Genomic DNA, 25,947 nt, shown 5'->3' with positions numbered 1-25,947 from the left:
TCCACTCCCCCCCTCAGCTCCCTCCTCCTCCATGCCCCCTCTCCCTTCCATAGAAAGTGCCATCCCTGTGGAGTAATGCGTTCATGTGTGGTAGTGACCGAGGCCGTGTGTGCAGGGGTAGATTTTTTTTCGTTCAGGTGATTAGTGAGCAGCTTGTGTGTAGGACTAGTGTTCCTCCCTGTGATCTAACCCCTCCCCTGCCCCCCCCCCTCTTGGGGGGGAGGGGGGGAGGGGATGCCGCTCCTCCGACCGTTCCGGCAAGAGTGCACCCATGATGAGAGATCTTGCCACGGCCCGAGCGTGCCACAGGTGAGGAGCGTCGTCAGGTGTATGTGGGTGACGACTGGGACGTGTCAAGGCCGTCCCCTGGTGCGTGTCACTACAGGGCTATGTGCGTGTTAGGTCCAGGGCGATTACCCGATAAGTTACTGTCGCTCGTCCCAGTCGTCCATCCCAGGTGTCCCCACCGGGTGCACCCTGTCCCCACCGCACGGATCACATTTTCACGTCTGCTCAGGTCATGAGCTCCCCTCTCGCTCCATATCTCCGTCTCGGCTCCACCGGGCCCCTATCCCTCCAATCGTGGGGGGGGGGGGGGGGCTGGGAAGCGGGGTGGGTGAGCGGGGCCACAGAGGAGGGAAAAAAAAAAAAGGGGGGGGGGGGGGAAAGGAGGAAAAAGAGGAAGGAAAATACGGTGTCTCCCTAGATCTTGACGTCTAGGCGGTAGCCGTCCCTGCGGCCATGTTCTGCCTCTGGGCCATGAAGGTACACCAGGGGAGCCACGTGATGGCGCATTTGTCTCCTGTTCCGTGTAGCAATGCCGTAAGGGATTCCATACTATATATATCTTCTACCCTGGTCATCCACTGTTCCACTGTCGGCGACTCCGTCGAGCGCCATTTAAGTGGGATGAGAGACTTGGCTGCATTAAGCAGATGTTTGGTGAGGGAGCGTTTATAGGTGGCAATGGGGCGTGTGGTGTGGTGGAGTAACATTGGCAGAGGCTGCAACGGGAGTTCCGGCTCTGCAATGTTCGTGATTTTGGAGTGGATTTGTTTCCAGTACTGCTGAATTTTGGGACACGACCACCAGATGTGGATGTCTGTCCCCCCTTCGGCTCCACATCGCCAGCAGGTGTCTGGGAGCTCGCTATTCATGCGGTGTAGTCTTGCAGGGGTCCTGTACCAGTTGACCATAATTTTATAATTAAGCTCCTGGAGTTTTGAGCATACTGTGCCTTGGTGTGCGAGGACATGAATCTTCTCCCACTGTTGCTCCGTTATCGACTGTTCCGTGACTCGCTCCCAGTGGGACATGTATTTCGGTGGCGCCCGTGGTGTGGTCGTGATCATCATGGTGTAGAGGAGGGTGATCCCCTTCAGCGGTCTCTCTCTGGCTGCGCACATATGTTCGAAAGTGGTGAGCTCTCTGTGAAACAGGTGTTTGCCTGCCGTGGTTCGGTAGTAATGTTGTATCTGGAGGTATCGGAATCTGTCCATTAATGAGGTGGTGCCTTCCGGTCCCAGCTCCCTGAGTGGCTTCAGCCCTGTCGCGGAGCATAGGTGCCTCATGTAAGTCCAGTCCATGCCCCTGAGACCCGTCACGTCTGCTGGTCGCAGGCCGTCAGCGATTTCCGGGTTATGGGTGATAGCCGTCAGGGGGCCCGGCGTCGTGGTAAGCCTGTCTGTCAGTCGGGTGGTGATCCATATCTGCATCGTGGCCCGGATAAACGGGTTTCGGGTCGTGGCGAGGCATTTTAGAGGGTATCTCGTCCACACCGCGGACGGTAGTTTATGGTTCGTTTGGTCGTCTTCTAGTTTCCGCCAAATTTTGTCAGATGTTGGGACGTGCCAGTCCACCAGACGTAGTAGATGGGTTGCTCTATAGTAGTGTATTATGGATGGGAGACCCAGTCCCCCCATTCGTTTGGGTAGGGACAGGAGCGTCCCGCTAACCCTGGGCCTACTCGTTTTCCATACAAATCGTATTATATCGGTGTTAAGCGTCCGAAAGAAGGCTCTGGGTATCATGATCGGGATCGCTTGAAATAGATAGAGGAGTCTCGGGAGCAGGTTTAACTTCAGTGCATTGATTCTCCCGAACCAGGAGATACATAGGCTACCCCAGGTCGCCATATCTTTTTGCAGTGTGCGGAGGATAGGTATGAAATTTTCTTGATAAAGGCGAGTCGTGTCTCTGGTGAGCCAGATCCCTAAATATTTGATCTTGTCCGCGCACCATCTAAAGGGGTACTGCGTTTGAATGTGGGCTGTGTCCGAGGTGGGTAGATGGAGTGGGCATGCTTCTGATTTATCAGTATTGAGCTTTAGATTGGACAGGGTTCCATACTCTCGGAACCTAGCGAGGAGGTTCGGGAGTGAGACGAGTGGGTTGGCCAGGAAAAAGAGGAGGTCGTCCGCGTAGGCCGCCACCCTCTGTTCCATGCCATGGCAGTTGAGGCCCGTCACTCCCCCATCCCGTCTGACCGCCCCCAGGAAGGGTTCCAGGGAGAGGGCAAACAGGAGGGGGGATAGAGGACACCCCTGCCTCGTGCCATTGCGGATGCTGAACGGTTGTGATAAGGCGCCGTTGATGCGCAAACGGGCCGTGGGAGTTGTATAGAGGGAGGCAATCCAAGTTAACATGTGCGGTCCGAATCCCACCGCACGGAGTGTCGCCAGCATGAATCGCCAGTCCACCCGATCAAACGCCTTTTCGGCGTCGGTCGAGAGGAGCAGGATCCCCCTCCGGTCGTCCCCTGCCATGTGGATCACATTGAGGGCTCGGATTGTATTATCACGCGCCTCTCTCCCAGGGACAAATCCCACCTGATCCGGGTGCACCAGATCCGGCAGCACCCGTCCAACCCTCAACGCCAATACCTTAGTGAACAGTTTCAGATCGGCATTGAGTAAGGAAATCGGCCTGTAGCTGGAACAATTCGTCAAGTCCTTTCCTTCCTTTGGGATTAGCGAGATGGTGGCTGCCAGTGTGTCCCGTGGGAGGGCGCCGCCCTCAAGCAGGTGATTGAGGCTACTTAGTAGATGTGGCAGCAGGATATCTTGAAATTTTTTATAGTAAGCTGCGGTGAGGCCATCCGGGCCTGGTGCTTTGTGGGCTTTGGTGATCTTGAGGGCGTGCTTGAGCTCTCCTAGGGAGATCGACTCCTCCAATGCCGACCTCTGATCTTCCGTTAAGGTCCGGGACACGTGTTGGTCCAAGTAGGATGCTATTTTGGTCTCGCGTCGTGCCTGCGCAGAGGCCCCCTGGGTCGTTGGTATATTATAGAGTTCCGTATAGTAGTGGTGGAAGGCCTTCGCAATCCCATCCGGCATTTGAACAAGTGTACCGGTTCGGTCCCGAATTTTAGTTATGTGTGAGAGTCTCCGCTCCCGTTGCAGTCTTCTGGCCAGGAGCCTCCCGCATTTGTCAGAGTATTCGTAGAAATGTCTACGCGATTTGAGGATGGTCCGGAGGAGGCCCTGTGAAAGCAGCTGCTTGAGGTTCCGTCGCGCCTCCAGGAGTTCTTTATAGGTGTCTTCCGACAGCGTGGTCTTATGGAGAGCTTCCAAGGATGCTACTTGCAGCGCCAGTTGCGTGGTCTCTTGTCGCATGGCCTTCTTACGGTGAGTGCCGTGACGCACCAGGAAGCCTCGGATCAGGCACTTGTGTGCCTCCCATACCGTCTGGGGTGCTACGTCTGGGGTGGTATTCTCCTCGAAGTACTTCTGCAGTGCGTCTCTCATCTCCATGGTCGTTGCTAGTTCTTCCAAGACTTGTTCATTGAGTCTCCACTGTCTCTCCCGGGGCTTATAGAGCGGAGAGGCGATGTTAGTCCGGACCGGCGCATGGTCGGACCAGGTGGCCGTCTGGATCTCGCTGGATAGCAGAAGCGAGAGGAACTCTACAGGAAGGAAAATGTAGTCCAATCTGCTATAACGGTTGTGGATAGTTGAGTAATACGAGTAGTCCCTTTCTGCTGGGTGGGCTACTCTCCACGAGTCCGCCAGTCCTGAGCTCCTGAGCGCCGCTAGGGCTTTACGTTGGTAAGATGCCGGGAGCGAGCTAGATCCTAGGGATGTGTCAAGTCGTGGATCTAGTGCTAGGTTAAGATCACCTGCTAGTATTAATATGCCCTCCCTAAAGCGTTCCAGGGTGCGCAGCGTGCGTACCAGGAATTTATGTTGCGCCGTGTTAGGTGCGTAAACGCATGCCAGGGTGTAAAGTTGTCCAGCGATCGTGCCCTTCACAAATATATATCGGCCTTCCGGGTCTGCCATCTCGGCCTGGCTCTGGAAGGGTATCGTGTGGGCAATGAGGACCGCCACCCCTGCCTTTTTCGCGTGTGGATGGTTAGCAAAGTACCCGGTAGGGAAGCGAGAGTCTCGCAATGCCGGAGCGTTATGTCCCTGGAAGTGTGTTTCCTGAATAAATGCTATTGACGTACGTGTGGACCAGAGCGTGCGTAAAAGATGAGAGCGCCTTTCCGGCATATTCAGACCTCTGGCATTGTGGGACCAGAGGCTGATCTCTGCCGGTGCGAAGTTGCCGGCCATGTTACCGGAAGTCCGAGGTGGGAAGGAGAAGAGACGGAGAGGAAGAGAAGAGAGAGGGAAGAGAGAGAGAGAGAGAGAGAGAAGGGGAAAAAAAAAAAATTTAAAAGGGGGGGGGGGGGGGGGGGGGAGCTTTAGGGGGAGGAAGGGAAGGGGAGCGAGAGGAGCCCGGCGAGGCGCCCGACCTGAGTAAAGTCTGGGTTACGCGGTCCGGCCTGTCCCGTAAGTCCTCCTACCTCTCACTACCCCTCCGGTCCGTGTGATTCTCCCGATTCGGGAGGTGTCGAGTGTAGAACTCAACGCACTGGGCAGACCTAGGGGCCGCGAATCCGGCGAGTGCCGGGCGCCCCTAGATCCTGCCGTGTGTACCTATGTAGGTGTGCGTCTGTTATTAGGGCGTGGTCACCGCCCAGAAACCGTCACACTGTGTACCTAGTGTGGTCTGGTGTGTTAGTGTATTCCAGTCGGTGTGTCGTCCGCATCCTTCAACCGTCACCATCTCTCGAGAGTGCTTACTACCCTCCTATGTAGCCTATTGTAGTGCGTTTAGCTTGTATGATCCAGAGAAAGATGCCAGTAGGTACTCTGTGTCCCGTGTGTACCTCCCGCCTCTATGCATTGCCATGGTGGTTGTTCTATGGGCCGGACTCATAGGGGGGGAAAAGGCCAGGCGGCCATGTATTCATGTGTCACGCCACCCAAGTGATATGCAGGTCCTCCATCTCCAGTACCCGGGGGGGGGGGGGGGGGTGTTGTTGTGCCTGCGGTAATAAGACATCGAGCCGTGCCACAGCGGCACATAAGAACTCAGGTCCCACACAACTTGAAATAGCTAAGACTTGTAGGTACCAGCACATTTTAAAGATATTGTGATCAAGATAGGCTAACCTGTCTATGTATGGTTCTCAGCCGGTTAAGTTGATTATGATGCTATTATTCCCGTATACAACATGACATGTAGGAGTTAAACACTTCAACATTGGCACAATCTCCGCTTTGCTGTCTAGGTATGACATTCTCCTGGTGGGTCAAGGGTTAGTGTGTGGGTGCGGACTAAGTGTAAGTATAAGGATAAGTTTGCGGTGTTTGCAGATATGCGTATATACCTAGATAAAGCCTGCAGGCTTGGGGTAAGTCATGCTACACATTTACTTAGATTCCAAACTGGCGATAGGTGCCTACATCCAATCCTGCCGGCTTGGCCGTATAGTAGCGACACAGCTCATCAACGTTTTAGGCTACATAAACCCGAGTGTAAACATGGAAACCTAACCCAAACTACCCCTCACAGTTCCAGAAGCAGACGGTGATAGTACCATGGAGGTTGACCAGACACAGGCGTTTAGCGGCGAGATAGGTTTGTGCCGCCATGGTGTCAGAACATCTAGCAAGTTATAGTTTTACCCATAGGCTATACATCGTGTCATATCAGTGCGTTTAAGCGGGTTCCTGACATTCAACCTAACGGTTATTCGTCGTAGTTAGCGTGTGTCTATAGTGCAGTTTGAAATAACTATGGCATGTAGGCAACACCCTGTTTTTAAAATATTATGATCTGGATAGGCAATCATGTCTATGAATGGTTCTCAGCTAGTTAATTTAGTGCGATTCCAGTTTTTGTTTTTTTGTTTTTTTTGTTTTTCTTTCGCCCCCATCTATAACATATTAAACATATAAACATATCAACATTGGTATAATCTACGTCTTGCTATCTAGGCATGCAATTCTCATGCTGAGGCAATGGTTAGTCCGTGGTTACTAGCTAAGTGTGAGTATATGGACTAGTTTGCAATGGTTGCAGAAACATGCAGATGGAGCCAGCAGGCTTGATATATATCGTGCTATACATTGGCTTAAAGTCCACATTAGCGATAGGTAGTTGCCTTCCTCCAATTAAACGATGTAGGCTATTGAAACATTAGTGTAAAAGTGTAAACAGGTGTCCTTTCACGGTCCCAAAATTAAACGATAACAGTACCTTGGAGGTGGACCAGATATAGGCGTTTAGGAGCTAGGCCTCAACATAGGCAGTCTTGTGTCTCCATGGTGTCAGAACTTGGGGGGGGGGGGTACCTTCAATCATGCGGTGAGGTCGTGGAGGCACCGGTCAGAGTCACTGTTTACTCCTCCGCCCCCGCTGGTCCTCCCCAGCGGCGCGGCGGCGACATGCGGCTCAGGCTGGTGGCGGAAGGCTGTAGGCCCACATCTTCGCCTCTTCTGTGGCCCACTGGTTCCTCCAGGAGCCAGTTGCGGATCCGTGTGTGCGGCAGGTGGAGTGCACGGAGAAATCGAGCGGTGTCATCCGGCATCTTAATCGTGTGCCACGTAGTTCCCTGACGGGCTTGGAGACTGAAGGGGAATCCCCATTTATATGGGATTCCCTTGTCGCGGAGGGCCGTGGTGATAGGCCGCAAAGCCCTTCTGGCATCAAGCGTGAGGCCGGATAGATCTTGAAAGAGCGCCAGCTCGGCCCCCCGGAACTTGATGGTTGTCAGCGTCCTAGCTGCCTGCATGATCTGCTCCTTCAGTGGGAAGGATTGAAGGCAACACACCACATCCCTGGGCCTGCCGTCCGGCCTGGCCTGCCCCAGTGCTCGATGGGCCCGGTCGAGGTTGATGTCGGATGGTGCATCTGGGCCCAGGATCTGGCGAAAGAGTATTACCAGGGAGTCCGCCAGGGGTTCGGTGTCCGGTTCTGGCAGGCCCCGGATCCTGATATTGTGTCTTCTGCTCCGGTTCTCCAAGTCCTCGACCTGGCGCCTTAGGGTGAGTAGCATGTTGCCTTGACGGGTGGCCGCTGTCTCTGCCGCTCGGTGCTGCTGGCAGCTGAGCCGCGCCTCTGCTTCAACCGCTTCTACTCTTGTTTCCAGCGCGGTGAGGTCTGAGCGGAGGCCCTGTAGGTCCTCCCGGACCGCCTCTCTTATTTCCTTCACGAGTGCCCCAGTGTCTGCCTTGGTCAGCATGTTGCTCCCGATTCGGGAGAGTTCCGCCCTGATAGAATGGAGGGCATCGTCTGGTCCACAGTCCGGAATGGAGTCTCCTCCGCTTGTTGCGCTGGGCGAGACTGCCGCCATGATGTCTGACGGCGGGCTGTTTCGGGATCCCGCTGGGGTGCTGATAAAGTCGTCCAGCGTGCCCGTGCATCTCCTTGGTGAGCCTGGTATTGTGCTCCCAGCTCCATTGTGCTTCTTTGTGAAATGAGGGTGTAGTGCTAATTATGGCGGTTCAGGCCTAGGAGCTCGCCTAGTGTGCGACCGTCTCCATGAACAGTTAGGCCACGCCCCCGATTTCTGCTTTTCACACACAAATTGCATCTTTAAGAAATGTATAATCGAAGTCTGATGTTTGCTACTGTAGTAAAAAAAAACTAGCATTTTTAGTCAGACGCATGAAAAGTACATCTGGATTCTCTCCCTACCCCCCAACAATGATCACTTACCCATGCTGTGTGACAAAATTGAGAATTTTTTCCATCCTAAAGCTGGAAAAGAAGAAAAGGACACATAGTGCATATCTGTGTAGTCAGTGCCCTGCCATACAAAACTTTAAATAGATTCTGTCACAAACTGTGTGCTCGTAAAGACTGCGTTGGAATTCCACTAAAATTCAAACAGTCAAAAGATAGCAGAAAACAAAGTAGGGACTACTTTGTCTTATGTATTTTTCCAAAGCTTGACAAAACGGCAGAACAACCGCTGTCAAGACCCCAGCCATCATAGTGACAGCAGAGAAAAAAATAAATAAGATTTGTCTCTTGGTTATTCCTACAATCCTGCAGGATCCTCCATAGACATCAGTACAGCACTGACTTCAGCTCTAAAAATAGATGAAGCACCAGGATATGAAGTAGATGCACAAGATCAAGATGGCCATGGGAGCAAGTAACAGGTTCAGGTAAATAATATCTACCTTATAGAACAATAAGGGCTCTGATTCAGAGGTCACAGCGTTGACCGGTGAATCAGTACCAGGGAGCCCTAAGATTACTCTCCCTAAATGAAACATAGAAACATAGAATGTGACGGCAGATAAGAACCATTCGGCCCATCTAGTCTGCCCAATATTTTGAAATACTTTTAATTAGTCCCTGGCCTTATCTTATATTTAGGATAGCTTAATGCCTATCCCACGCATGCTTAAACTCCCTCACTGTGTTAACCTCTACCACTTCAGCTGGAAGGCTATTCCATACATCCACTACCCTCTCAGTAAAGTAATACTTCCTGATATTATTTTTAAACCTTTGTCCCTCTAATTTAAGACTATGTCCTCTTGTTGTGGTAGTTTTTCTTCTTTTAAATATAGTCTCCTCCTTTACTGTGTTTATTCCCTTTATGTATTTAAATGTTTCTATCATATCCCCCCTGTCTCGTCTTTCCTCCAAGCTATACATGTTAAGATCCTTTAACCTTTCCTGGTAAGTTTTATCCTGCAATCCATGAACCAGTTTAGTAGCCCTTCTCTGCACTCTCTCTAAGGTATCAATATCCTTCTGAAGATACGGTCTCCAGTACTGTGTACAGTACTCCAAGTGAGGTCTCACCAGTGTTCTGTACAATGGCATGAGCACTTCCCTCTTTCTACTGCTAATACCTCTCCCTATACAACCAAGCATTCTGCTAGCATTTCCTGCTGCTCTATTACATTGTCTGCCTACCTTTAAATCATCAGAAATAATCACCCCTAAATCCCTTAAATCAGATGTTGAGGTTAGGACTCTATCAAATATTCTGTACTCTGCCCTTGGGTATTTACGTCCAAGATGCATTATCTTGCACTTATCCACATTAAATGTCAGTTGCCACAACTCTGACCATTTTTCTAGTTTACCTAAATCATTTGCCATTTGGCTTATCCCTCCTGGAACATCAACCCTGTTACATATCTTAGTATCATCCGCAAAAAGACACACCTTACCATCAAGACCTTCTGCAATATCACTAATAAAAATATTAAAGAGAATGGGTCCAAGTACAGATCCCTGAGGTACCCCACTGGTGACAAGCCCAAGCTTTGAATATACTCCATTGACTACAACCCTCTGTTGCCTGTCATTCAGCCACTGCCTTACCCATTCAACAATATTGGAATCCAAACTCAAAGATTGCAGTTTATTGATAAGCCTTCTTTGTGCAACAGTGTCAAAAGCCTTACTGAAATCTAGGTAAGCAATGTCTACTGCACCACCCTGATCTATTATTTTAGTTACCCAATCAAAAAAATCAATAAGATTAGTTTGATCTCCCTGAAGTAAACCCATGTTGTCTCTGATCTTGAAATCCATGTGTTTTTAGATGTTCAACAATCCTATCCTTTAACATGGTTTCCATCACTTTCCCCACTACTGAAGTAAGGCTTACTGGCCTATAGTGGGGAATAACCCACAAATATGATATAGGATAAGCAAGAAATAGGACTAAAAAAAAGTCCTCGGCAGGAGAGTAATCGGGGGGAGGGAGTCCCTACCTTTAATAATCCTAAGGGGAAACAAAATTAAAAAAGGACAGGAAAGGGTAAGGGAAAAGGTGAAAAGAGGAATGTGTAGTAGTAGTAGACCATCTAAAGGCAGACACAGAGACCAAATGCCAGCTTAAAAAAGAGACTGCCTGACAAGTACTATAACTGCAGGTTCAAACAACATACACTCTAAACCTCATAGATGAAACACCCAGGTAGATGGAGGTAGCTCAAAACTGGGCTACTGAGAAGAGGTTAAAAAATGCCTCTGTAGGGAGAAATGAACGCCCAGAATCTATGCCCAGACAGAAACCACTTTAAATAGTCAACTGTCCCTAATTACCTCGGCACTGTGAAAAGCCACTAGTGCCTACCCAAACCCTAGTCCCTACCTGTCCTAGTAGCTAAAAAAAGATTAAAAAAATCCATCAGTGCTACCAAAAGTGAATTAAATAAATAAGATAAGCTCAACGCGCGTTTCAGCACGCCGTCGTCAGGAGCAATAAACTTTTGAAGTTCCCTGTATCGATTTAAATACCTTTTGTAGCAATCAACTAAAGTGTTGGATGCTGTGTATATCACGTGTTGAATATTCTGCCGTGCTCGCTGGCTAAGCGTTCATTTCTCCCTACAGAGGCATTTTTTTTTTTTTTTTATATTCTTTATTTTTGTAGTGCAGATCAAGAGTAACATACCAGCCTGCGGTACCCCAAAGGCACTCCTCAGGCAAATTTATATCATGTATAACAATGGGGTAAACCAATATGCATGCACAATTTTTAAATGTTAGTGTTACAAGCTATCACATGAGGGTCATATATTGATGTAGATTAATTTAGAAATAAACAAATATGTTTAAATGTCTATCTGTTCCTGTCCAAATCTGAGATGATTAAATTGCGTATACGCAGAAGTAAATTCACACTGACACACGGAGTTCAGGTTAAAATAACTTCGAGAAAATTTAATGGCATCTGATTAAAAGCAGGCTCGCAGACCCTTATAACAGCAAAATTACATCATCATTGCATATCAAGATATCAGTAAATAAACATCATTAATTGGATTAAGTGTTAAGTGGCTATGTCAATGTCCACCCATCAATATTAGTTATTGGCTCAAGAACTAAGTGGTTAGCTAGGTGTCCTCCCACCGGGAGTTGGTATTGTTCTGGACACGGGTGTGGACAGATGGCTCAAGCGCCATCTTACCCAGCACGAGGCTTACTCGGTGGGAAGGGGGGCTTGAGCGTCATTTTGGGTAGTTAGTGATGTCAGACTCGTGGTCAGGTGCAGGGTTCTTTTTATGAATAGATCATTTCATTAGGCCAGCTTCTCATGGCCTTGGCTATGGCCTTGGCTATACTTTGTTGCATGTTACAGGAGATTCAATAATTCCGGGGTTAGTCATGTCTTTATAGAAAATACAGTCTCTATTCATTACACTAAATGCTGTTAGGAAATTCTGTCATGTAATGTAGTCTAAAATGGAGGATCTGTCAGGTAATGTGGTTTAAAATGGAGTTAGTGCAAAAATTCAACACAGGTTTTTAATAATTCTACATCAATATCATAACAAGGTGCCTGGTCCCGCAAATTTCATGATAAATATACCTGTTCTGGTAGGATTTATCAGTAATTAAAAATAAAAGAAAAAACCCTGAGTAGTTGTCAGAGCTGTAGATATGGACAGATAGTTTCGATGGGATAGGGTTATCATGTAAATTATGTTCAAGGCAGGCTTGTTATGCCCCGGCAGTAGCTCAATCCCAGACTACAAACTACATGTTAAAACAGTGTCATGGCTTAGCTTCCTTGCAATGTTTTTCAGTAAATACATTGGAATACATACTGGTCGGTTATGGCTATGGTAATTGGGCATAAAGAAGTGCTTAGTCTTGCGAGGTTGGCAATGCTAAAAGGTTAGTTGTTGGACTACGCTTTTCCATTCATGTAATAATTTAGTATATTTTTATTACTGCCGTTTTATATATTAATGATGGGGAGCATGCTATTAACATTTACTTGTGTTATGGCTGATGGAACATAGGAAACTAGAGTAAATAGAGGGAACAAATAAGGGAAAAAACCATATGGTCTGTGTGTTCCCGGCGTGTGCTGGGGTCATCCCGATCAGTGTTCTGTCGTGTGCGTCCATATTTAAAGTGGGGCGACAATTTCCCTGGTAGTAGCATTCCGCAGAGAGTCAATTAAACATTTAGAACCAAGAACTCAAGAGCAAAAAGGCAGGTAAAAGTTTGGGCAAAAGTACCTTTGGATTTGGGCAAGAACTCTGAGCTATGGGGTCTCCGGTCGTAGTTGGAGTTCAGGTAGTGGCTGCATCGGTCGGTACCTCAGCAGGCTGCCTGGGGACAAACTCCGGGGCGTTGGCAGTGGCCCAGTTTGGGGGGGGGGGCGCTCGCTGGAGTCTTAGACAAGTTAGGCATGTCCAGGGGGAGGCCAAGATGCCTCAGGGCCATCGTTGCCTCCTGTAGGGACCGAAGGGTGTTCGTGGTGTCGCCTTTGGTGACCTGCAAGGTGTGTGCAGGGCCCCAGCGGTACTTCAATTGGTGTATTCGCAGATGGGCGGTAAATGGCTGCAGAGCTCTCCTCCATGCCAGAGTGGCTCCAGAGAGATCCGAATAGAACTCAAGGGTCATTTCTTCAAAAAGGTAGGTTGGGTGTTCTCTGGCAGCAGTCTGGACTGCGGTCCTGTCCCTCTGGGTCTGAAATTGTAGGATCACGTCCCTTGTAGCCATGGCTGGGGCTGTTGCCGGCTTTGGAATGCGGAATATGCCCTCCAGCGTCACTGTCTTGGCAGACTTCGGGGTCAATAGTGCTGTGATGAGCCTACGTGCAAAGTGAGGCAATTCTGCATCAGGTATATCTTCCTTAATGCCCCTGATCTTTAGGTGTTTCCGGCGGCGTTTGTCTTCCATCGTGGCGAGTTTCAGCTCAGTCATTTCATTCTGTTGTTTGAGCTCTTTAATTGCATGCTGCAGCTCCTTTATTTGGCCGCCGTAGGTTTCTATGGTGGTCTCCACGACCCCGAGCCTGCCGCCTAGGCCCTGTAAGGCCTCCCGGATTGAGGCCACATCGGCCGAGATTGTTTTGTGGTGTTCTGCCATCAGGTCTCTTATTGCCTCCATGCTCACCGGCGTGGATTTTACCGCGGTTGGCTGGGGCTGTTTCCGATTCGGTGGCTGCTGTGGCTGGGCCGGAGGAGTCAGCTCCTCTGCTTCATCTGACTTATCCTCATGAAAGTCTGAGCATCCGCCATGTATGGACGCCATTTTGGAGCTAGTTGCGCTCTGGGCCTGACGCCAGAGTTCATCGATGTGTAAGTCCATTCTGGGTTTATCAGGTTTGAGTTTCTTAGTTTTTCGCCCCATGTTGGTGCTAGTGTGCTTTGGGGTCCCCACAGGGAGGGTTTAACCCGTTTGTACGGGCTGAGAATGTTGTTTTTGGGTAGTTGTGACCCGGAGCTCCTCTGGCATTTTTAACCTCTTCTCAGTAGCCCAGTTTTGAGCTACCTCCATCTACCTGGGTGTTTCATCTATGAGGTTTAGAGTGTATGTTGTTTGAACCTGCAGTTATAGTACTTGTCAGGCAGTCTCTTTTTTAAGCTGGCATTTGGTCTCTGTGTCTGCCTTTAGATGGTCTACTACTACACATTCCTCTTTTCACCTTTTCCCTTACCCTTTCCTGTCCTTTTTAGTTTTGTTTCCCCTTAGGATTATTAAAGGTAGGGACTCCCTCCCCCCGATTACTCTGCTGCCGAGGACTTTTTTAGTCCTATTTCTTGCTTTTCCTAAATAATATCTACCTTCCTATGCCCCTCTGGGCCAACACACTGCAAGCAGAGCAGTCAATATTGAGGGTCTTCGCAAAATATGTAAAGACCCCAGAAGGTAACAGAGGGACTTTAATGAAATCCACTTATTTAACAATTTAATTGCGTCAGTCTAATCACCATAACCCCTGCAAGCTGTGGACCCTGGTTCTGTGTCAAACTGTTTTTTAGCCTGCCCTGTCTTCAGTCAAAGTGATAATACAAAATTCCAGATTGTGGATCTGTCCCATCTAGATAACAATAATAGGATGATAGTGTGTTGGATGAGCAAGCGGCTAAAGAAATGGATCACTAGATTTTCACACAGATCTATGCATCATATTATTTGAATTACATTTTATATTTTGCCTTGCCTTCAATGTCACCACCACACTTGTTGATTGCTTCAAGTATGTTTTTCCCCCTGAGTCAAAGACATTTTTAGCTTACCGGTCACTACTCTGTATACATCTCGCACATAATCCAGATGTTGGTAGAGCATTCCCTTTGGTAGGTGGGAGGAGAACCCATGCCCAGAGAAATCCAGAGCCACATAGTAATTATCTATAGTAGAGGAAAATAAAAAGAACCATCAGTAAACAATGGCAGATGAGTTCATCCAAGGAATTATAGTATAAACCCCCCACCCCCCCACCCCCCACCCCCCAAAACAACCAGCCTAAAAAGGCTTTAACCGTTTTTTGGCACAAACAAATCAAAATTGGATTAGCAGGGGAATAGTATTTTCACTACAATACATGAAAAATTTATTAAGACATTATTTTTTATGCTTAAATTCATGATTAAATAAACCGCAAGTCTCAGTAACATTGCAAAGTATTAAAAAGGCATATATACCTCACCTTGTGGAAGTAAAGGGATGAGTCTATCAAAAGTGTTTGCATTGTCTAACCAGCCGTGCAGGCACAGAAAAGGACGTCCATCAGTTGAACCCCAAGCTTTTGCAGCCAAATGACCCCAGGGGACTGAAAATCGCAGTTCTGCCATGAAAAGGAACACATACAGAAAATGCAAGCAGAAGAAAGTTAATTTTATTGAAGCTAAAAATGGTTTCTGCAACTACATAATCTCATCAAAACTCAAGATTATACTCACCAGAAAATTGGAGCTAAACTGGTGGAAAAACAGATTTCTCAATTTTACTAGTATTAGTCAAATCTGCTGACGGCATTTGCTAATGGCACACAAGATAAAAATTGAAGACTTCCTGGTGTGCTAAAGGCATTTAACCAATTTTAATATTTTTTTTTTCCCCAATGTTTAGTTTTTATTGAGTTTTAGCGTGAAAAAATAAAACATAGGGGTTACAGAAAAGAAACAGGGGCGGGGGTGAATAGTTACATATATTCATAACACATTATCATATACATTCGGCTTTGGTCCGTTTATACAAGTTGTGAATTACATATAATATATTGTACATCACGATTCTGACCTTTTAACAGCGCTATATTTATTCTAGTGGTGCTGTCAACATTACCGCTCAGATAAACCTCTTGAGTAGTGAGTTGGTATTTGGTACGTTTGTCGAATGTGGTGGTTTTTATGTGAGCACCTTGCTTCTATTTGTAACATGGGGAGGGTAATAGGGGTTTAGTAGGCGAGGGGGGACATAGGGGTGTTATAACTTTTTGCTTAAGATGTACTCCTTTCAGGGTAACAAGAAAATTAGATACGTGAATGGTATAGATGTAGTTAGGTGGGCCTGTGTGTTCCTTGGTGAGTTTGTCTACTTAGGTGGTGCGTGTGTTGTGTGGAATTAAGCAACCTCGACTGGGTCGTGCCTATGAGGTGTTTCACCATTGTACGTGCTGTATGCCAGCTTGCCCAGTGTTAGGAATAGGTTTCTGTTTGGCCTTTTAGCTTGTATGCCATACGTTCATAATCAGCTATGGTTTCAATTCTATTCCAAACCTCAAGTGGTGTTGGAGTGTGTTTCTGTTTCCAATGGCTAGCTATACTAGTTTTAGCTGTGTAACGAGATTATACCTCAACACGCAGGATCCAGCTAAACAGAAGTCAACACAGAGGGAAGATACGTCTACCGGTCCTTAGAGTGGCCGGACTCGACGTATATAGGAGAAGTACAGAGTCAGGAACGATCCGAGGTCAAGGGCACAAAGAGACAGCGTAAACTAGGGACTAGCCGGGGTCTGGTACACAGTAAACAGCAAGCCGGCAAACAGAACAGATAAGGATAAAGAGAAAACAAAGTCAGAATACAAAGCCAAGGTCAAATACGAAGTAACACAACTGAACACCACAAGCGCTAAAGGGAACTGTAGCAGAAACCACGATAGGGCAAGGAACTAAGGGAAAGAGGTAAGTATAAATAGCTAAACATCCATTTTGATTGGTCCCTGTCATATCCACACCCCCAAAAGGTAATTGTATGGGGAGTGTGGCATGGACCTTTTCTAATTTAGGCTCCCACTGTCCCTTTAAGAGCGCGCCCGAGACTCGCGGCGCACTCTTAGAGTCAGACGGGACACGTGACCGCTTCTCGTGGTCACTGCCCGCCTTCCAGTTCCAGACGTCGGATGAGCCGCGCGCGGCTCGTGCAGCAGCTGAGCCGCACGCGGCTTGAATAGAGGACCCCGGCCGGCACCTGGAAGGGTAAGTACCGCTACAAGCTGCCGTTAATATGTGTATGAGGACATGGTTACTCTTATCCGACAACAATACCGGGGACAGATGTAGCAGGTAGCATTCTGGCGTGTGTGGGATTGTACGGTTCGCTATCAGCTCAATTGCTTTCCCTATGGTTAGCCAAAACCCTCTTAATAGGGGGCATTCCCAGAAGATATGCTTCATGTCACCCCTGTGGAGATCACATCTCCAACAGGTATGTGAGACTGACGTGTACATATTTGCCAGTCTGGTCGGCACCAAATACCACCGCATTAGCATCTTGCAATATGCCTCCCAATGTGATAGGTTATGGAATACTTTTTTGGTAATTAGCATCGCTTGTAACCATAATGGGATAGAGATGTTAATGTCATATATTTGTGTTTATGAAGCGGGTCTGTATCATTTATGGCTAAATAGCACAGGGATAGGGGTTTTGTTTGTGTTTTTTTCCCTACGCAGTGTAATCCAAAGCGTGTCAGTTGTGATTCTTCACATTGACGGGTTTATAGGGTATGGAGGATATGTTAAACTCTAATATAAGTGAACACGTCTTTGGAGGGGAGTGCAAACTCCTGCTGTAGGATTGGGAATGGCTTTAGTCCTCCCTCTGTATACAACTGTGAGATTGCTAGTATGCCTTTTTGTCGCCATGGTGTCATATTGATATTGTCAGAGAGATCCGAGATTGTTTGTATGGGGGCAAAGTTTGAAATGTTGTTTGTGCCTGTGAGTGAACCAGCCCATTTTCTCCAACTTTGTATTAAGAATCTTGTGCTCTGTAGTGGACAGGTTTTGTTTGTGTCCCATATCGTAAATGATTGTATGGTAGATTTTAAGGTGTGCGGGTGGATGCAAGCATTTTCTAGAGATGCCCATATTGGTTGTGTTGTGCGGGATAGAATCTCCAGCCCCTGAGCTTAGATTGCTGCCCTGTAATATGCCCTGATGTTTGGGATGCCCAGACCGCCCTTAAGTGGGGACAGCCACGTAAGACGTCTAGCAATTCTTGGTGGTTTCTTTTTCCAAATGTATGCATTGAATATGTTTTGGAATTTATGTAGTATTTTGTCGCTCAATGCTATAGGTATGGTACAGAATAAGTATAGAACATGGGGTAGTGCCATCATTTTAATGGTGTTCACTCTACCTAGCCATGATATTTCCAGATCTTGCCATTTGTGCTTGTAATTTGTGGGACATCGGGATGTGGTTTTCTCAAATCAATTGAGGGGTCGACTTGGTCAAATTTATTCCCAAGTACTTCAGGGAGATTTTCCTCCAATCAAAGGGGTGATGTAGTTTGAGTGTCTGCAATGAGTGAGTAGAAATGTTGCTAGGCAGTGCTTGCGTTTTTTTAAGGTTGTTCTTGTAATAAGAGACTCGCCCATATAGCAGGAGTAGATTCATCAGGTTCGGGATGGACTCTATTGGGTTTGAGACAAATACGAGCACATCATCTGCAAAGAGAGCTATTTTGTGGATCCCGTCTGGAGTGCTAAAGCCCTCTATCCCTGGATTTTGTTTGATGTGGTGTATAAGTGGCTCTAAGCAGAGGATGAATAGCAATGGGGACAGTGGGCATCCCTGGCGTGTACCATTACTAAATGTGGAATTTGTCCGATAGGAAGACAGAGTTGAAGACTCTTGCTGAGGGAGACTGGTATAGAGCCTTAATGCCCCTTAAAGTATGGTGTGTGAATCCCATTTTGAGCAGTGTAGCTTCCATATATGTCCAGCTTAAGCGATCAAACGCCTTCTCGGCGTCTAGCGCAAGAACTACACCTGTTTGATTGCTGGTTGTGGCCCAATTAATTAAATTAATAAAGTGTCTAGTGTTGTCCCCTGCTTGTCTGCCGGGAACAAATCCAGCTTGTTCACCAGACACCAATCCATTGAGGTGGATGTTCAGTCTCGATGCCCACAATTTTGCGTACAGTTTTTACAGGATATGGGTCGAAGATTTTCGCATTGTGTGGGTGACTTGACTGGCTTAGGTAAGGTGACAACGTGTGCTTCCAGCATCTCCGTTGGAAGTGTTCCTGATTGTTTTATTGCGTTGAATAGTTTGGTGAGGTGTGGTGTCAAGATTGGTTCTAATTTGTGGTAGTAATAATTAGATAGCTCGTCTGGGCCAGGCGCCTTATGTTTAGGCAGAGACAGAATGGCTTTATGAATTTCATCTGCTGTGAATGGGGCGTCTAATTTTTCGCATGTTTGTGGTGAGAGTTTAGGTAGGGATATGTCTTTCAGAAAGGCCTCTATGCCTTTAGTGTTGGGTTGTGGTATTATGGGGTCGTTTTTCAGATTATATAGCTTATTGTAATACTGCGCTAGTTCATTGACAATATGTAGGGGGTTGTACAATCTACCCTTCAATTTTAATATTAACGTGAACACATCTCATTTGCACATATGTTTCACTTAAACGACTCAAATTTAAATAATGTGTTAATGGGACAAAATGCATTTATATATTATGAATGATAGAAACCAAGAAATATATGTGTTTATTGGTTAGGATTTAGTAGTCATGTAAAGAAGCATTCAATAGTTTATTTTCTTAGCTTCTAGTAAAAATGAAAAAAATAGAACTAATTACACACATATTTACAGAAAATAGCTGGATGATTACTTTAAAACCTCTACTGGCAATTTTTCTTAATGCATGCACATAGGTAAACACTATTTTTAGAGCATCTTCTGGCTTACCAGTCATCTGAACAATTTTATCCTATTTGCTCGAAAGCATCACTTAACTGACCGACAACATGCAGGTAATTGACAGAGGACAATGTGTGAAAATGTGCTATGCTATGGTTCGCTAAGAGGTGACTGAAAAAGGGGACTTAAAAATGCAAAAGCAAGCCCGAACATGTGATGAAGAAAATACCAGGGTTAATCACTAAAGTGATTTTTTAACTAAAAAAGTGGTGGAAGCAACAGGTGAACTTGCCTACTGTGCTTGTTTATGCATTTCTTCCTCAGTGGGTTGAGGACCCTGTTGTCTATACACCAACCATACAAGATCTTCATTCAATCTAAAATCTTTTAAGAGATCTATGGCAATATACTTCAGCACAGAATGCACCTGTCATGGTTGAATATATTTATTACCGGTTGTATTAAATGTATATATGTGTGAGAGAGAAATATATATTTTTTTTTGTATATTGAATTTTTGTAATATTGTATCCTACTTTAACAATGCAATGTTTCGTGGACCCAGGACATACTTGAAAACGAGAGAAATCTCAATGTATCCATCCTGGTAAAATATTTTATAAATAAATATGATTCCTCACCATATTTTAGATGTGATTGGAATCAGCACCAATAGTGCACAGTTTCTTCAACATGGACTTGTGCTTTAAAGCTACGTGCCCCATGCTGTGGCCTGGATTATCCTTGCCCTGGTTTGGAGGGAGCCTGAATAAGCGCTCTTTCCAAGTGCCAATCCTGGGTGGTTAAGGTTGCCCGATGGGCCAGTGGTTGGTCATTTGGCACCTGTCTGGAATTGCTGAAAGGCCAGTGCAGAGGAGCTCCTGGCGAGGGCTCCAGAGGTGGATTGGATGCCCCTGTGGAGATGATGACTGTATAGTGGAGGGTACCCTGCTCCTGTTCCAGACCATCATGTTTCCAGCTATATACTCTGGAGGAATACCACTATTTACTCATATTTCCCTATTTCATTATTGTTATTTTTTAAGAAAATTAAATGTTGGGTGGGGGAGGGGGGAGGTGGAGGAACATGCATTTTTCTTTTATTTATGTTTAAAAGTCCTTTATTTGTAAAACATATAGGCAGTATTCACACAAAGATAGGTATTTTTATGAGATCTGCTTGAAAATAACAGATATTCATTTGGCTCAATTCAGTGAGCATTCAGTGGTTAGTGAACCAATTGGGTATTTTAAGAACCGAATGCAGGAAAATTGAACCAGATTACAATAAACTGAATTTTGCAAAAGCAAATTCAGCCTTTTAAAAGATAAGTCTATCAGTCTATTCAGCCTTTTAAAAGATAAGTCTATCAGTATAGGTCTATTGATTAAAATCATTTAGTTTCATATCCCCCTAATGTATAGCTGTCTGGAGAATATCTTCAGAGTATGTGAAGTATTTAGTGGTCAAATAAAAGCCTAGTCAGGGTAAAAATCTCAGATATGTTCACAGAATAGTCAAAAAAATTCTGGAATTCTCCAGAGATTAATCGGACAGTGACTAATTTATACAATATACATAAAAAGGAACAGAGACATACCTTTCAGCAGAGCGGTCATGGTTTGCCGTCCTAGTTCCTTCTTTTTAGAACCTAAAAATAGATATAACATGTTAAGTATTACTTTTATCATTGTGGTCCCTTAGTACTGCCTTCCTTTTTATGTAATGTAACAGAGATATATCAAGTAAAACAAATACAGTGGCAAAAGTGATATCGTGCGACAACGAAATTGTTGTAACCACCTGAGTGGGACCCCTCAAACAATAGCAAAATAAATACATACAAGTGGTGGATCACACTTCTTATAGCTTCCTAAAATAAAACAAACATATATAGTGTAATACAGTAGGTTATGTATAAAAAAGGAAGAAGGTAAAGCTCATGTACTCACAAGCCGGGAGCCAAATCAAATCATATGGCTCCCATGAGTGTAGCAGTGGGACACTTAGTAGGACGTCCCTGTCCTTTCTTGGGTCGTTCTGAAGATAACAGGAACAACGGATTATTTCTTGTAAATAAATTTATTGGTAAAAGAATATACACAGGACTGCTCTTAATGAAACATTTGAAAGAAGCAAAGTCCAATAGCCAGAAGGCTATCTGAGTCCATAAAAAGCACTACAATGTAGAGTGCAAGTAACGCAGGTATAAAAATCCTTACTGTTCTTGAGTAAAAAGGCACAAATGTCCTCCAAGGTCCTGATAGGCGTTTCGCCCCTAATGTGGGGCTTCCTCAGTCTGTAATAGCTTGTGTGTTGATTGCTGTTCTTTTATGCCGCTTTCTGCGGCCACTTCCGGGTTCCGGCAATTGGAACGCACGTTGCGTTCCATGCGTCCGCAACGTCACTTCCGGTTTCACATTTCGGCACTTTCGTGACGTCACTGGAGCGCGCAGTGGAACGCACGTGCGTTACACGTTCATATACATATGTAAAATAACAGAGATAATTATATAGATCATGTAAACATCTGAACAAGTGTTCTCAACATTTAAATCTATCTAAATGGATGGTTATCAGAACAGATAAGAGTCTTGTGCAAAAAAATTAGTACATTACCATAATGTCTTATTCTGAGGTGTAATATCTAGTCTCTAAGCATATGCCATGCTGCATATGAGACCAATATTTAGATCTTGTTTTAAAGTATATTACATAGGTTGTATCTACTTATGGAATCCTTATTTGAAAGCAGAATAATGTATCCTTAAATCTATGCAATAATATAGAATTTTTTGTTCACCAGACATCTGTGCAGTATTTAAAAGACTTAAAGTGCCATAATCTATTGCTTTAAAGAGCCATTACAGTGCTTTAACCCCTTAAGGACCAAATTTCTGGAATAAAAGGGAATCATGACATGTCACACATGTCATGTGTCCTTAAGGGGTTAAAGTGCAAAGAATGAAAAGATTATTAAAAAAGTTAATTTTAAAAAAAGTGATACAATTAAAAATCCGAATTTAGGCCGTATTAGAGTATTGAATTCAAATATAAATTTCATTTCTTCTGAAAACTAGATAGGTGGTGGCACTTATACAGAGGTCTAGATAAGGACCGGTGGATCAGTGTCACAATGCCCTGCAATAACTCTCCCGGAAGGGAATAACCCTTGTTGTAAGTAAATAGAAAGAAAAGGAAGGAACCAGAGAGAGTCCCTGAGGTGGAGAGTTATAATGAGAAAATGGGGAATCCCTACCTTTAATAATCCTAAGGGAAAAAACAAACAATGGGGAAGGTACAGGACAGGTTAACAGGAGTAAGAGGTAATGCCAACAGTCAAAGGACAATTAGTATGACAGGTCCCCCTTGGGGTCAGGAGGTGCCTAACTAAATCCTCAGTGGACTGGGCTCCCCTTAGCTCTTGTAGAGGGATCTAAGGTAGTAGGTGAAACTTGCTGCAAACGGAGGAGCAAAATAAGGGGAAAGTCCTCTATCAGGGGACACAAACAGGGTCCCAACGTGGACCTGAACAGGACTACTAAATACAGAGGACTAACCTTGAATACCTCGGCACCATATAAAGAGTACTAGTGCCTACTGTTACAAGAATACCCTAAGGCTCCCCCAGGCAGAACCCTTGTGATACAGAGCAACGAGAGACCCCTAAAAAGGGACACACAAGATCCCAAATTAATCTAAGCAGGAACGCTGAGAAAAGAGGTCTGACCTTAAGTACCTCGGCACTGTATGGGAGCAGCTAGTGCCTACTATAACCAAAAACCCCTGCCTGTCCTAATAAATGAAAACAAAATTAAATTAAATAATCGAATCCATAAGTGCTACCAAAACAGTGTGAACAAATTAAATAAAGTCTAGCTCGACGCGCGTTTCGGCGTGTCAGCACGCCGTCGTCAGGAGCAATGAACTGATTGGATTCCCCGTACTGGTTTAAATACCTCTTTGTGGAATCATTCTGTTAGTGTTACCAGCTGAGGGTACCACGTGGGCTACCGTACTTCCTCGGTACCCATTGGTCTGTCCGAGGTGCTGGTCCCTCCCCTCAGTAGTGATTGGTCTGTCCCGTTTGCCGTCCCTCCCCTTGCTAGCCGCGTCATCTGACGCGGTTCTAGTCACACGGGGGAAGGATGGGCTTCCAATCGTTGGTGCTCAGCCCGTCTGTCATCTTTTGGACCTGCCCCGTTACTGATCGCGTCATATGACGCGGTGCTCGGCTGAAGCCGTGGTTTAAAGGTAATGGAACAGTGGGTAGGACGAGCAGAACGAGCGAGTAATTTAACCCATGCAGCATCAATCAAAAAGCTGCTAAGGTGATCAGTAATATTGTGTATGGGAGGGATACAATGCATCCATAGCAGCACGGCCAGAGTGGGGATAAGTTCTATAAGCCCTCTCTGTGGGTGGGACAGAAGCAAGTCCCCTAATAGTGGTAACAGCGATATAACATCTTATGGAATGAACGTGGTCACAGGAATAAGTTTACCTAAAATGGTAACAAAGATGTAGACGAGGTATACCAGTAGGAGAAAGGAAACACACACACACACAAAGCATCCCTAAGTAAAAATATACACAAAATTTACGTGTAAAAAATATATACAGTGCCTGAATTAATATCCCACAATAGGACTGGTGGGAATCTCCATTATGAGGACATCCTGAAATGAGAGGAGGATTGAGAGAAATATTAGAGGAAAGCTGAGAAGGAAAACCCCTCATTCAGACCTGCCGGAGAGAGGGTTTTGAGTTTATAAATCCAATAGGATTCCCGTTGTCTTAATTTCGTGTCCCAATCCCCCTTCCGTTGAGTCTGTGGGATATGTTCAATCCCTATGAATTTTAGCTTGTTTGCTGAGTTTTGGTGGTGGATTTTCAGATGGCGTGAAATGGGAGTTTCAAGGTGTCTTCTGACTGAATTGACGTGTTCCCTAATTCTCAATTTAAAGGGTCTGAACGTTTTTCCCACGTATTTCATGCCACATGAGCAGGTTAGTAGGTAGATTACCCCTTCTGTCCTGCAGTTAAAAAATGAGCGTACAGGAAAGGTTTCCGTGTTGTTACTACCTGTAAAGTTCTTGGATTTTAAGTGAATGAATTGACATGCGCTGCAATGCCCACATCTGTACGTCCCCTTAGGTAGATAGTTGTTCCCTCCTTTCTTTAGGGGGGCAAGATGGCTCTGTACTAGGGTGTCCCGTAAATTTTTGCCCCTGCGTGCCGTCACAGAGGGAAAGGTGGTGACTACCTGTTTGATTTGGGGATCAGAGGTCAGAATGGGCCAGTACCGCTTAAGAGTGCTCATCATGAAATCCCATCCTGCATCGTAGGTGGCGATGCAGCGGATTAGTTTCTGATCTTGCCCTTGTATCTTGTTGTCAGTCAAGAGGGACTCACGTTCAGTGCTGATTGCTCGGCTATAGGCCTTGCGTAAGACCCTGTTGGGGTAACCCTTGTCCTTAAAGGCACGTCGGAGTTCCCATGCTTTCACCTTGAAGTCGTCCACAGAGGAACAGTTCCGCCTTAATCTTAGGTATTGCCCTATTGGTATGCCGGCTTTGAGGGGACGAGGGTGGTGACTGTGCCAATTCAGAAGGCTATTAGTAGCTGTTTGTTTTCTGAAGAGGGTTGTTGCAATGCCCCCTTCGCAGATGGATATGGTAATGTCCAAAAAGTTAAGCCGCTTGCCCCCCATCTCGCTGGTAAATTTGAGGTTAAGATCATTCCTATTTAAAAGGTTGACAAAGGTTAGAAAGTCTTGTGCAGTGCCAGTCCACACAATGAGCACGTCATCTATATAGCGTTTCCAACAGAAGACCATTGCCATAAAATGGCTCAAATGTGGGGCGGACCTGATGTAGTTTTCCCAGGTACCTAGATAGAGATTTGCATACGATGGAGCACAAGATGTGCCCATCGCAGTCCCCCTAATTTGTTGGTACATTGCACCATTGAACAAGAAGATGTTCCTAGTAAGGATTGTTCTGAGTATATTAGAGATAAATTCAATGTATGCAGGTGGGGATTGTAGCTCTTGTTCCAAGATGGTTCTTATGTTGCTAATTCCCTGTGTATGGGGTATAGAGCTATATAGTGACTCTACATCCAGACTGCATAGTAGTGCCTGGTCTGGGATGGAGATGTCCTTGAGGTAACTTAGCATTTGTTTTGTATCTCTTATATATGATGGCAGCTTGGAGACAATAGGTGACAAGATCTTATCCAGAAAGATACTAAGATTCTGGGTCAAATTGCCACAACCAGACACAATCGGTCTACCCGAAGGGTTGTCTAGGGACTTATGGACCTTAGGTAAACTGTAAAAAGTTGATAGTACTGGTTGTCTAACTAGCATGAACTCAAATTCATTTTTGGTGATCAGATTGTCAGTTAGGGCCTGATTCAACATAGTTTTAATTTCGGCAAGAAATTGAGTCGTAGGGTCGCATTTTAATACTTGATAGGTCTCCCTATCGTCTAATAATTTCTGTACCATCCGTTTGTAGTTAGAGTGATCCATCAGGACCACATTACCGCCCTTGTCTGACGGTTTGATCACCAGTTGATCATTGTCTTTGAGTTCTTTTAGTGCTGCTTGTTCTATCCTTGTGAGGTTGCTAAGAGATTCAATACGCATGGTCCCCAATTCAACTTCTTCAATTTCCCTGCACACCATTTCTAAGAAGACCGTAATGTTCTTATAGTCTTTTATGTGAGGTGTAAAACGACTCTTTGGTGTAAGGTGAGTGGTTGGGATGTCACTGGCATTGG

At 45.7% G+C, this 25,947-nt stretch overlaps 1 protein-coding gene across 1 annotated transcript in view; it reads right to left on the bottom strand.

The window, feature by feature from the left end:
- Window positions 1–25,947, bottom strand: part of SERHL2 (serine hydrolase like 2) — a 53,789-nt gene that overhangs the window by 16,826 nt on the left and 11,016 nt on the right. The window contains exons 2-5 of the mRNA XM_063426340.1: window positions 20,759–20,809; window positions 14,705–14,842; window positions 14,292–14,405; window positions 7,993–8,034 (exon numbers count right to left, since the gene is read on the bottom strand). Coding sequence (XP_063282410.1) covers window positions 7,993–8,034; window positions 14,292–14,405; window positions 14,705–14,842; window positions 20,759–20,777 — 313 coding nt within the window. The 5' untranslated portion in view covers window positions 20,778–20,809. The remainder of the gene's footprint in view (window positions 1–7,992; window positions 8,035–14,291; window positions 14,406–14,704; window positions 14,843–20,758; window positions 20,810–25,947) is intronic.

This window comes from Pelobates fuscus, chromosome 7 (genome assembly GCF_036172605.1).
Source record: "Pelobates fuscus isolate aPelFus1 chromosome 7, aPelFus1.pri, whole genome shotgun sequence".
NCBI classification, from domain to species: Eukaryota; Metazoa; Chordata; class Amphibia; order Anura; family Pelobatidae; genus Pelobates; species Pelobates fuscus.
Note: the sequence above shows the minus strand (reverse complement) of the source record. Positions and strands in the feature narration are given on the sequence as shown.